Source organism: Patagioenas fasciata, chromosome 1 (assembly GCF_037038585.1).
Source record: "Patagioenas fasciata isolate bPatFas1 chromosome 1, bPatFas1.hap1, whole genome shotgun sequence".
Classification (NCBI taxonomy): domain Eukaryota; kingdom Metazoa; phylum Chordata; class Aves; order Columbiformes; family Columbidae; genus Patagioenas; species Patagioenas fasciata.
The window spans coordinates 46,315,016-46,328,783 of record NC_092520.1 but is presented as its reverse complement, the minus strand read 5'-3'; the positions used below and the strand labels follow the sequence as shown (position 1 = coordinate 46,328,783).

Below are 13,768 nucleotides of genomic sequence, written 5' to 3'. Positions count from 1 at the left end.
GTTTAAGCAGAGACTGAATTAGGAAAGAACAGAAAAATCATCAGCCCTACGGAAAATGTTTGGGGAACACAACTCAGGTTTTCTGATTTCCATTTTACTTTCCTGTCTCAGAATCAGTTCTGCAATTCTCTTGCAGGTGGAAGAGCTTTATTCATATGACAAGGTGCACAGAACTCAGGCAATGCCCTCACTTCACTGTCAACTGCTTCAGACAAGGTTTTTTGGTTTTATTGCATAAAATCTAACTTTGTTCCAGGCCACAGACACTACCACAACACGAAAATGTTACACAAGTGCAGGCATGTCAGGAGGGTTTTTGGAAAATGGGTTCATTTTCACTGCTTTGTGGTTTTGTCAGCAGGCTAACACATGCCATGACACAGTTTTCCTTGTATTTTTTTCCTCCCGGAGGAAAACAACTATTTCACAACAAACTTATCTGCTCTGTGGAACTAAGGAGAAGCTTCAAAACGGAGGGCAAAACTGCAGTTTACTACTTCACAAAGGATTAAAGGAATATACGGGAGATGTACTTCATAAATTCTCTTCAAGGCCATGGCCTACTTTTATGTAAACCGCCTTTCATCTTATCATATATTGTTCACAGTGAGGATATAAAGTAGACAGGATATTGAGTGAGGCTACAAAATGATGCAGAAGGAAACAAAGCTCTTTTCAGTGGTGTGTTCCAAAACGCTGCTGAAAAGCTCCAAGATTTCCACATCTCCATTTCTTTCTTGGAAGTATACTTGTGCTTATGTAAACCTGACAAGCACATGTGGTTTATATTTTGAAACTACATAAATTTCTTAAGCAAACTGATGGTTTAGTTTGTTTGGAGGTGGTGAGCTTACTCTTGGGAATATGGCTGATATTGACCACGACGGAGTCCTCAGTTACATAAATGCCCCTTGGGTGTAGTTTTTGCTGTGCTGTACTGTAGTCTATGCTTAATTGGCATTTACATTCAATTCTGTATAAAGCAATTGGATGCCAGGGAAAATTATTCTGATTGTCTGGAATAGCACATCAAATAAATAACACCTTCCATTTTCTTTGGGAAATATATAATTGACAATGCAAAACAATCTAAAACATCACTTTTAACAGAATGTTCGGTGCACTGAGTTGGAATTTCACAAAAACACAGAATATCTAAAATTCACTGTCCAAACAGTGAATTTTCTTCCAAGTCATTTTCACTCAATGCCATTGTAAAGAAGATTCAGAAAATTGTTTTTAAGATATTGGCCTGTGAAAATATAATAATGAAACCTCTTTTTAAATGGGGTAAGAGAACATCAGCAAGAAAAAATTTGCCCAGTGTCTAATTTCAGAGGTGCTAAAGGTCTTTCCATTTGAGCTGGATGCGATGGGAGCTGTAGGCATCCAGTGCTTCAGAAAAAACATGCCCATGTTGTAAGACTGTGCATAATGACATTTGGATCTTTGTCAAAGAGCATCACTCATTAGTTCACTTACAAACCATATGGCTGCATTTGTTGATAACAGATTTGTTATCAGCTACCAGGCTGATAGCACCGAACTAGGTAAAGCAGACGAACAATCTGTTTCTAGCCAACTACAGATCTCCATCTGCATAAGACTGTATCTGAAGTTGTAAAATATCTTGAGAAGTACAATAAGCTCCACTCACACTCGGCAGAGCTTCTGGATCAGACTTTACTTACATCAACCAGATGAGACTGTATCTAAAAGGACTCGAGCCCACCTGCGCCCACCCAAATGGCTGCATCTGTAAATTAAGGGGGATGAGGCCCATTTTAAAACATAAATGCTATTTCACATTGACTGAAAAGATCAGGTGGTGAAAGTGTTCCTTTTTTGGAGGCAGAAGTAGGTTATTTAATGTGAATTCTGATACAGTGAATAGCAAGCCATTGACACAGCAACACCGTTTTGTCTGATGCTTTTTTCCTTCTCTCATACACTGAAAAAATCCTTCGTGTTGTATATGTATGTATAATCAGAGCTGCATAATTCAGTGCAGTCAGTGACTGCCTAGAAAAGCACAGATTCAATAAAAACACTTTTTTAAAAATTTTATTTGGTTTAAAAAAAACAACCCTACTTCTTCTAAATCGAGTTTTCTTCTGAGTACTTGAACTTTTAATTCAATTATTTGCATTTTAAAGGAACTGAATGGGATATTAGCAGCATTATGTAAATTAGACAGAGTATACACTGATGCTGTCATTGGAATATCTCAATTTTAGAACCAGCATGAGAAAGTCTCCTAAACAAGTCAGTAGTCACTAAATGGTTTGCTACAAATTAGTTCAACACGTTTTTATTGGCTCAGTGAAAATCATAATAAGAAAGTAAAAAACACTTGTCAAGGGTATTCCAAAATGAAGCTATTATAACCTCCTATAGGGAGGGTTGAAAAGCAAAGTAGTAGAAACATACCAGTATCTCTTCTGTTTTCTATTATTGTAAAAAAATGGTTCCAAATAGTCTAATTTAGATGTATTGTAGTTGACATCCACATCATGTTTTCTGTTGCTGCTTCTACTTTTGAAAAGTTCAATCTTGGATACAGATAATATATCCCATTTAGTAACATCTGCGAAGTAGGAAGGTTGGCTGAATTGCTAGACCTGTGTTTGGGAATTTGGCTTCAGGCGCATTTCTCCTATAGGTCTGACCACAAGGGCAAAGCAATAATATTTTATTTTTCCAGAGGAACAACAAATGTCAGAAGCAAGGAAAAAGCGAACAGAAACAAAGAAGAAATGTTATTTTCATTCTTTTAACTAAAAATAATTAAAATAGAAAAATATAATACTACATACACGAGCATGGGGAAAGAGCTCTACCTAGCAGAAAGATCGTGTCTGAAAAGGCAAAACATTCTCTTTTGGCTGTGCTCACAGAATAGATACAACACAGTCGAGTATCATCAGCTATTTGGACTCTGCCCCAGTAATTAATTTCTTTAAGCACTACACCTTAGCAAAAAAAAAAAAAAAAAAATAAAAAGAAACGGTTCCCTCTCCGGTACCTCTGTGGACAACTGTGCCTGTGGATCTGGGTACCACAAGTGCAGCAGGTGACAGGAGTCCATGCTTTCTTTGGTGCAGTGCCACACAAAGCCAGACAACAGTTAAACTGGCAGTGACTCCCTACTGCTCTTGAGCCCGTTAACGAATGCTGCCTCAGCATTTTTCTTTCTCTGCTTGAGGATTTTTGCTCTACCTAAATTTCAAGCTGTTGGAGGCACAGACTCCTGTCATTTTCTATTTGGATCTCAGTCACAACACTACAATGTCCGTATGCTATCACAAATACTGAAAATTAGCATCTTTATATGGGAAGCACTATTTAATTGTCCACTGTGAATGATGGGTGAGGTTTCATAATTAAAAAGAATTGGGCAGTGACACACCCTCCCTCTTAAAAACAGATTTGTGGTGTTTAATCATCAGGCGAGACTAAGAAATTCAGAAATCATGGATAATAAAGGAAATGACTAAGCCTGGATGACTTTCCCTGTCACCGTTGGGGTGAAAAGGATATGTCCTGGCTGGTCTGGTTTGATTTTCCCAGACAACCAGCCCATCTGCTCAGCCATGTTCTTCCCTTTGACTATGATTGCAACTCTTGTTCTCCCCCTTTCCTGTAACCTCTGTCAGTGGTTACCTGTGCACTTGTGACTGAGGTGCTTCCTGACCATCCACCTGCAGATCCCACCCAGCTATTCTGCTGCTTGCTCCCCAGCCTGGGGAGCAGGTCCTCAGTGGACCCTCTGTCTCCACCATTTGGACTTTCAGCTGTTACCAGGCAAGGTAAGCAGTTATACTTAATCTGACTTGATGACAGTGGAAGGGAAATTTAAGGCATGAAGAGAAGCTGATAGGTCTGTGAGAGCGGTAATTAATACCAGAGTTGGTGATCCCTTAGCAGGGTCACACCTCTCTCCTCTCTGATCTGACCAGGCTGCCCATTAGTTCCAAATGCAATTCAAGGGCTTGACTTTGATCTAAAAAGGCCCCATAGATTTAGAAAAAATAGGATTTTTATTTAAAACAAAATAAAATTTTAAAAAATGTGTTTTGATTGAATCTATGCTTTTCTAGGCAGTCACTGACTGCACTGAATTATGCAATTCTGATTATGTATACAGCTTGCAACTTAGGTATAGCAAAATTCACCACCCAGAGAAAGAAAAATCATGAGACGGCATTCATTAATGGGCTCAAGAGCAGTAAGAAGTCACTGGCAGTTTAACTGCTGTCCTGCTTTGGCACTGCACCAAAGAAAAAGCCTTTAAGGAAGGATTTGAAGGCGAATAAAAATGGAGATCCTTATGATCATGAGTGACTTACTCCCCAGTGAAGAACAACATGGAAAGGAGCTAGAAGGTGCTTTACTTGCAAGAGGCACAATGCAGGCTGGCATCATGGACTTATATATGGGATACATTTCAACCCTCAAGAAACTAGTAGTGAGATGGGATAGCATCTGTGACTTTGCAGAAGAGTTCAACTAGCTCATAACTCTTTCTAACTGCATTTCACAGAGAGGGAGAAATCAGTAGCAATACACAAGAAGTGGTCAAAGTAATGACACGGCCAAAGCAGGAAGATTGGAAAATTATCTTTATCATTTTCATTTGGACAGATCTCACAAGCTGAAGACACTACAAGACCAAAGATGACTTCAGGTGAGGAGGTAAGGGATGAATCCACTATCTGCAGGGAGGAAAAAGGAAATCTGTATCTTCATTTTATTATATTCTGGTTAATTTAAAGTCCTGCATGCATTAGGTTGTAGAAAAGACAAAGACAGTGCTCCAGTTACGGGGCTTACTGACTGGAAACGTAGAGGTTTCATCCCCAGTAACTAAAAAGGGAGGGGAAAAAAACTTTAAAAGTTGAGAGTCATGACTCAGCCATCAGCTCAAGAGCTAAGCCCACAACTACAGTTTGGGCAGAAGGAGGAGGTCATTTTTGGGGTGCAGCAACAGAGAGACGGGAGTGGGATTTGCATTCATGGACCAAAAGAGAAGAACAAAAGAGGGAGTCCTCAAATGCTTCCTTATACTTAGAAATTAAAGTTTGATTGTGAAAAATAAGTATTTTTAAAGATAACCGCCTGACCTTGCTGATTCCCATTGCCTTGGAGGAGATTCTGCCTCTCACAAAATTGAGTGTGACAGAAGTAGTTTTGTGTTGCATGTTCCACACGGTTTGCTCCCAGTAAGGCTGTGGTGAAGTATGAGAAACCGTGTAGTAGTACCTGTTTTGTGGATGCTCATCTCAGGGGACACAGCCAGCCTCGCCAGCTCCAGGCAAACAGCAGCAGTATCAAGCCCACAGTTGAAACGAGTGTGATTCTGTTGATTCCTTGAGTGTTGAAGAGATCAAGCTGCTCACACCTCTAGGCTTTCTCCTCATGTTTGATGGCATCTAATGTGACATATACTTGACAAAAACACTTGAAAAAGCAAAGCTATAGCGTTACCAAATACTGACATGAGGGGAACAGGACAATTAAAAAGGGTAAAACAACTGCATCTTCTCAAAGAGCTCATTATATTCAAAATGCTTAACTCTCCAGTTCATGACACAGTTTGTAGTGTGAAATTTAACAATGCAAATCACCAACAGTTAGGCACCTTCCATTAACATGTCATCATACATAAACAAGAGTGGAAAGAAAGCTATGCACTGGGTTCAAACCAAGAGCCTGGAAAATAGAAGAGCTTTAGCTACTAAAAAGGAAATATTTTCCAAGTACATACTGCCCTCCTGTGTACAACTCAGTATTACCTCCAACAGCTGCAACCTGTTTCAAAAATCCAGAGTAATGTGGGGCTGTGGTATCCCTGACAACGGAGGAACAGGAATAAAATCCCGGCACCAGGGAAGGGAGTGAAGAGACAGCTCAGGCCAGGACTGGTACAACTAGTAATGAGCAGGAGCGAAGCATTGCCACTGGTCTCCAGCCATCTTTTATGAAAAAGATTGTGCTTGTTCCCTAGCACCAAGAATCCAGGAGAACTTATTAATTTGGTAAGTTCTGCAGCCCTCCTTGTCACAGATAAATAGCAAAGCACCCCCCAAGCTGGCTCTGCACCCCCACCACAATCAGTCTGTGAGATAAACTGTTCAAGTCAACAGAGATTGTCTACAAATGACATTGCTTTAACCAGCAGTAATTTCTTTCAGTTAAAGTTTTCCTATCAGCAAGATGAGTTTGGTGCACTCCTGCTGAAATGCTTACCTGTGCAGAGGTAATTTTCTTGTTGGAATATTTTGTGATACCTTCTTCAGCAGTTCTGGGTTTTTGGAAAAAAAAAAAAAAAAAAAAAAGAATACTTTAACCAGATTAAAAGAACTAAGTTGTGAAAAATTATCTCTGTTAAACAATATTAAGCTGTGCAGAGATACTACTGCATTACTATACAATCACTTTGCAGTGTAATGAAGGTTTTACTCACCCATAAATCCTTCTCCTTTGTTTTTTATATGAGCTTGCCCTTCTAAGAAAAGCTGATCCTCGAGCAAATCCAGAGCCACAGTGAGAGACCCACTTGGCACACTATCTCTGTTTCCTGTTGCAAGTCACATCTGCACTTGCAGAATACGCACGTTAAATTGCAATGAAAATTAAGATCATAACAACTATTATTTCTAAATCAATCTTATCTGTCCTCTCTGCAAACAATTTTTTTTTAAATTTTCAGATAAACTTAGTTACTATTCTCAAAAATCCAGCATAATCTAAATGCGAAATAATAAACCTTCAAGAGTTAAGCAGATGTCAACTGCTAAATTCTGTCAATATTCATACTGCACACTCAAAAAACAGCATTATTGCTGAAATAAATTCTTTATTTCTGAAACATTCCAAAACAGCAGTATACACAGTTGTAATCAAATATTAAGTCATATGCCATTATAAGAAAGCATTGATTAGTGCAATTGGATTTTGTAAAAGATCTATCAAAAAGATTTATTCGCATTAAAACTCATTTTCCATAAGCAACTGTTAATAAAACATTACAATTTAATTCTTTGTAATAAAGTACTGAAAACCAACTGTAGTTTTAGAGATCACTGTATTTTTTAAGTGCAATGTGACTTTTGCTGTCATTTTAAATACAAAACACTATGACAATAAATTAACAATTGAACAAACGGTGAAAGACCAACAAAACCATGCTGACCCAGCTGGATGGCAATTTCCTCTGACTGCTACTTTTTTTTTGTGCTTCTGCAACATAAATATACTGCTTTGTATTGCCAATGGTATGATTTTGTAAGATATGTTCCTACTAAAAAAGTACATTACCCCAAAAATATTATTTATGGCACAGAAAAGTTAAATTATCTCTCTTGTTCAAGGTTCAGGCAAGTTAAAATGAACTCAAGTATACAAAATAAAATGTACTGGAAACACTAGAAAAAAAATCAAGCACATACATAAGTCCCCCCAAACTCAAAATAAAATGCATCATGTCTTTACATTGAATAAATTATCCTAGAATTTCAGTATGGCAAAGCTGCCCAAAAGCATTATCTCCTAGCTCTTTCCAAGGAAATATTCTGGTACTTTGCACATATATAATACTTTCTTCAGTTGTAAATACCAACACTGCCATTGTCAGCCTGATAACAATGCAGCTGTTCAGGTAAGCGATTAAGTGCAATATTTAGCATTTGATAAGATGTTCATTTCTAAAAAATGACACTGCATTATGGATAGTTACATATTAAAATCCTGGGGGAAATAATACTGTATGACCCTCCTTTCCCAAATCATTGTTACCCAGCCAGCTGGGTAACGAAATCCTCATTATTTATTTTTCACTGTTGATGGGCATCCTTCTTCATCAATAGCAGCCATCTCTCCAGTTCCCATCCCGCATCGTGCTGAGTGACGAAAGAGGCTTTGGAGGCTGGAGAAAACTGTATTAAATGAATGACAAAAAAGACATAGGAAGTCATATTACATGTGAAAGATGAAGGTAACAAACTTCTTTTATTAGGTTGACGCATTATAACTAGGCTCAAACACATCTTTATTAATCAAAATAGGAACCATCACATTAAAGGATAGAAAGTGGAGGACTAGAAGGCAGAGCAAGAAGCCCTGAGCATGGAGTTGGAGAGGGCTAAGGGTTTTGTGAATCCATTCAACAGGAAGAAAAAAGTAGTTCTGCCTCAGTTGTAAGGCTAAGAAAAGATGGACTGTACTGTTTTTAGTTACACTGCTTTTGGATGCAGGAATCTCTGACGGCAAGGAGAAAAGCAGTTAATATTTAGCCAAGTTACTTACCTTGGCTTTTATCAATTTTGTTTTACAAATAGCTTAAAGCGCTCCCTTGTGTTTGATCCTATGTAGTAAATATTGAAGTTCCCTATCCCTAATGCAGGCCCTATATAAAGTGTCTATCTAAAATACCAATAACTTGGTTACCTAATTACCTAACATGCTGGCCATAGGGATGAAGATAGTTTCATTCAGAATGTACACTTCTCCCTGAATATCTGATCGATTTAAAAACAAACAAACAAACAGAGACCTTTTCTACTTTTAACCAAGTTATAGAATCATAGAAATATTTAGGATGGAAAAGGACCTTCAAGATCATCAAGTCCAACCATTAACCTAACACTGACAAGTCCACCACTAAACCATGTCTCTAAGCACCACATCTACATGTATTTTAAACACCTCCAGGGATGATGACTCAACCACTTCCCTGGGCAGCTTGTCCCAATGCCTTACAACCCTTTCAGTGGATAAACTTTTCCTAATATCTAATCTCAACCTCATCTGGAGCAACTTCAGCCCATTTCCTCTCATGTTATTGCTTGTTACTCGGGGGAAGTCACCAACACCCTGCATGATATAACACCTTTTCAGGTAGTTGTAGACAGTGATAAGGTCTCCCCTCAGCCTCCTTTTCTCCAGGCTAAACAGCCCCAGTTCCCTCAGCCGCTCCTCATAAGACTTGTGCTCCAGGCCCCTCACCAGCTTCACTGCCCTTCTCTGAACTTGCTCCAGCACCTCAATGTCTTTCCTCTAGTGATGGGCTCAAAACTGAACACAGGATTTGAGGTGCAGCCTCACCAGTGCTGAATACCCAGGGACAATCACTTCCCTGGAGCTGCCAGTCACACTATTCCTGATACAGGCAAGGATGCTCTTGGCCTTCTTGGCCACCTGGGCACACTGCTGGCTCACGTTCAGCTGGCTGTCAACCAGCACCACCAGGTCCTTTTTCACCAAGCAGCTTTTCAGCCACACCTTCCTGAGCCTGTAGCACTGCCTGGGGTCGTGTGATCCAAGCGTAGGACCTGGCACTTGGCCTTGTTGAACCTCATACAACTGGTCTCAGTTCATAAATCCAACCAGCCCAGGTGTCTCCGTAGAACCCTCCTACCCTCAAGCAGTTCAACACCCCACCTTGAGTCCTGCATCCAGCTCTGGAGCTCTCAATACAAAAAAAGACATGGACCTGTTGGAGCAGGCACAGAGGAGGCCACAAAAATGATCAGAGGGCTGGAATACCTCTGCTGTGAGGACAGGCCAAGAGAGTTCGGATTTTGTAGCCTAGAGAGGAAAAGCCCCAAGGAGACTTTATTTTGCATGTAGCCTTTCAGTACTTAAAGGCTGAAGATAAGATGGGACAGAAGGGGACAAGGTAAGAAAGATGGGGACAGACTTTTTAATAGGGTCTGTCGTAACAGGACAAAAGGTAGTGGTTTCAAACTAAAAGAGGGAATATTCAGACTAGATATAAGGAAGACATTTTTTACAATGCAAGTGATTAAACACTGTCACAGGTTGCCAAGAGAGGTGGTAGATGCCCAGTCCCTGGAGACATTCAAGGCCAGGCTGGACGGGGCTCTGAGCAACCTGATCTAGTTGAAGATGTTCCTGGTAATTGCAGAAGGGTTGGACTAGATGGCCTTTGAAGGTCCCTTCCAACACAAACTATTGTATGAACACTCCTGTCCAACTTGGTGTCATCTGCAAACCTACTGAGGGTACACTTGATGCCGTCATTCAGATCAATGATAAAGATATGACTAAAACCGCTTTAAATTTCCGTATACTAGCAGAAGCTAGACTCTTAATCTGATAATCAGAAATACCATCCCTTAGAAATGACCACAGTGACAACAGTGAGAAAATCTGCCACTGACGGCTGAATTCTTTCCAAGAAAACTGCATACAAACTGGAACCACCCTTATTGTCCACATGCATAAATAAAATGAAACAAGGGTCTTCAAGAGCTGTAGGCTGAGCTCCAACCTACCTGTGCTTTTAGAGTCCTATAAACTTGTCATTCCTACAGTGAAAAGACCACCTGTCTTAAAGGATCATGGGTCTGGTTGTATGGCAACATACGATACTGCTGTGGTACATTTGAAGGTGAGAAGATCTGAGACAGAGTTTCTGCATTATAAACAGCTTTGTTACTGCCTTGAAGCAGTTTCTAACAAAAATAATGTTGGGAGTACAGTGTCTCATCCTCTCACTGACACCTCTTAATTTCGTTTTTCTTGAATATTGCCAGTTGTATGAAAAGTTACAAAATAGCAAAGAACTGGACTTCACAGCCCAGAATGTCTTTCTGACATACTCTTATGAAAGATTTAAGAGCTCTGCAAAAGAACATGAAGTTGAGAAAAGGAAAAACAAAACAAAATAAAAGAAAGCAAGCCCTCTACAATAAAGAACTCTAACAGAGAGAGTTCCAGCAGGGAGCAAAGGAGGCTATAATAGAAATCTCATGGTACAGTCCTCATCAAAGAAGAAACCTGTCAGCTCTTTATCAAAGTTTCACTGCAGTTGGTCAAAATTTGTTGTCAGTCACATCAGTGTAATTCCCAAGTAACTCAACCAAAAAGAGAATCTGAGTGATTGAACTTATTCTGGATCTAGATAGTATCTAGTGAAAAGCATAAAAATGGTGAGAGCTAAACAGTGACAGTTCAACCAACAGAAAACCAGGTGGTCACGCAGAGGATCCTTACAAGAGAAGGGATGCATGTGATGGGAAGAAATAGTTGGAAGAGTTTCTCAAAGAGCAACTTTCATCAACTGATGTCAACTCTTCCAACTATTTTTCTTTGAGAAACTTTTTCCAAGAGAATTTTGTCTCCAAATGATAAACTCATCTGCTTAACAGTATAGCTCATTGCAACTATGTAATACTTCAGGATTCTCTGTTTGCCTATTGTCTAACAGCTGCAACTGAATAGATGCTAGTTCAACCCAAGACAATACTATCCAGGATATTTCCTTCCTCACAATGCCGTAATGTCACAAATTGCATTTTTACAGTCTACTGCCTTTCACAACAACAGGGATGCAACTCTTCTTATTCTCTAGAATTTGCTCATCCTGTGACCTTGAAATTGCAGTTGGTACGAGTCTGGAAGAAGGTAAGTCACGTATGTCAATGATACAATATTTAAATTTGTTTTGATTTCCTATTGATGGATGGCAATCTATTCTTGTTTACATGTGATTAAATTCTATCAATTATCACAGCTTACTAGAAACTACCAGCAGGCGTTGTCCGTATCACCATTTCTGGAGAGAAACATTCACCCATTCAGTGATGCAGCACTGGGAGCTAGAAACTCTTCTCTTTCATATCCCAGCTTTATACTCAGAAGAAGAACAAAGAAAACAAACCCACAATCTAAGCCAAAGCCATCCACTTACGGAAGGAGGCCTGTTTAACTCTTACCTTCGAACTGGCTGTGCAATTTTACTTCTGGGTATGCCACTCCCATTGACGGCCAGCGATGGTCTTGGAAGAGCACTGCGTCCTACAATCCCTTGACTGGCAGTCTTGTTTGGCATTGGGATCCCAGTGTTAGAATATAACTGTAAGTTGTTGGACCCTGGGATACTGCTGCTACTGCTACTACTACTACTACTACTACCTTGTACGGTTGGGCTTACGTAGGCAGTAGCTTTGAGAGGCTGTCTGACAGACACTGGAAAATGTCCCACACTGTGAACTCTGTGTTGAAGCTGTCCTGGTGACGGAACTGCAAAGAGTGGTAGAACAGGAAATGACAAGGTCAGTATGTGACATACGAGGGCAAGCAGTAACACTCATTTTTAGAGAGATCTGAATAGGGATAAACACATCATTATGGAATTTATTTGCTAATTATGAACTGCTGGAAAAACCCTTGGATCCAATATTGTATCCAGTAACACTGCACTGAACGAAAATACCCTATTCCATTCTCATCCTGAACAAAACTCCCACCGCATACTCACCCTTCTTTTACCCTCAAAGAGATCTCCTTAGCCATTGTAAGTAAACTAATTCCACCTATGCAATTAGAGCTTTAAACAGGAGAAACTGCTGAAGCTATAAATTAAATACTATTAGATCATTCAGGTTTTTGTAAGGTTGTTTGTAATAAAAGCATTTAATGAACATTTCATTAAAGCATTCTAAAAAAAAAAAAAAAAATCACAACAGTCTAAGCTTTATGTATAAATGAAAAAAGGCTATAAAAAATCTCCTGAAAATAACAGCATATTCCAAGACTGATGTTATGTAAACTATCATTTAAAATCAATGCTATGAGTTCTAGAATCTTTATATATAGATTTTCTACACAATCCTGCCCCCTGGTGTACATCAGACATGCATGTTTCAAAGTCCAGATATCAAAAGCAAACCGTCAAAAGCCTGAGGCACATGAACTAACAAAGCGCACACAGGCTAATCCTTTTTTCAAGTCTTTGCAAAAAGACATCTTAAAGTCATTTAAAGACACAGGAGAAAATACAGATGCGTGGTTCAATTTAACAATACTGGTAATACAGTACTATGGAACACTTGTCGTAACACAGCTCCTTAAATACTCCAGCAGAGCCACTTATTAGAAGAGTTTTTAAAAAACATATTTCAGAAAAATCACATTTTATACACACACATATGTATACACTTATATAAACACAGAAAAAAATATATAATTTTAAAATATGAAATAAAATTAAACTCTCAACACATTTCCATGCAACATCAAGTGGGAACCCGAACAACTGCTTCCATTCTTCTTTTCAAAAAGGACCAAAATAAAACAAAATAAATCCAGAGATCAAGTATATTTTCCAGAAAATATGCAATTTAATAGTTTTGAAGACATTTGTAAATTCTGCTCAAAATTTGAAAGAAAATACCCACAGGAAAAGGTTTTGTCAGCTTCTCCCTCTAAAACCTGACAGGACATGGGAGGCTTAAGTTCAATCATTTCTTTTGCCTGTGTCAAATGAAATCCACTTTTTCCATTTCCTCTCAGAGTACCTCAGCCACTGTGCTAGAAAAGATGGGTTCAGATCCTGATCTACCTTGTTCACATTCAACATTAATAATTCAACATTCACTAGATCAATACTCACTCCATCCCCCCCATCAAGAAGTCACCTATATTAAACCAATTACAGAGCCATTTTAATTGCCCCATTCAACAAGTGTGTTATACTTGAGGATATAACCATCTGTTTACCACATTTGCTCAGAAGAAAGTGGCTGAACTTCAGTAAGAGAGAGAGGTCATGTATTTTAAGATAGTATTTATACAGTGCACTGTAAAACCAGGATTGTATAAATTACCATGAAAAGTAGTTTTTGATTCTAGTATGAAAACTGAAAATGTAAGCTTATGAGAGTTAATTGCATTATTGGTGCTTCTACAATATTACTACTAGTACTAATTATTATTAGAACTTTAAAGTTGGTAGAAAATG

General features: G+C 38.9%; 1 protein-coding gene across 3 annotated transcripts in view; it reads right to left on the bottom strand.

The window, feature by feature from the left end:
- Nucleotides 1-6,839: 6,839 nt before the first annotated feature.
- SLAIN1 (SLAIN motif family member 1) overlaps nucleotides 6,840-13,768 on the bottom strand; it is a 52,820-nt gene continuing 45,891 nt past the window's right edge. For all 3 annotated transcript variants that reach the window (XM_065862562.2, XM_065862326.2, XM_071806476.1), the window contains 2 exons: nucleotides 11,742-12,048; nucleotides 6,840-7,937 (listed from right to left, as the gene is read on the bottom strand). In XM_065862562.2, the coding sequence (XP_065718634.2) occupies nucleotides 7,862-7,937; nucleotides 11,742-12,048 (383 nt within the window). In that variant the 3' untranslated portion in view covers nucleotides 6,840-7,861. The remainder of the gene's footprint in view (nucleotides 7,938-11,741; nucleotides 12,049-13,768) is intronic.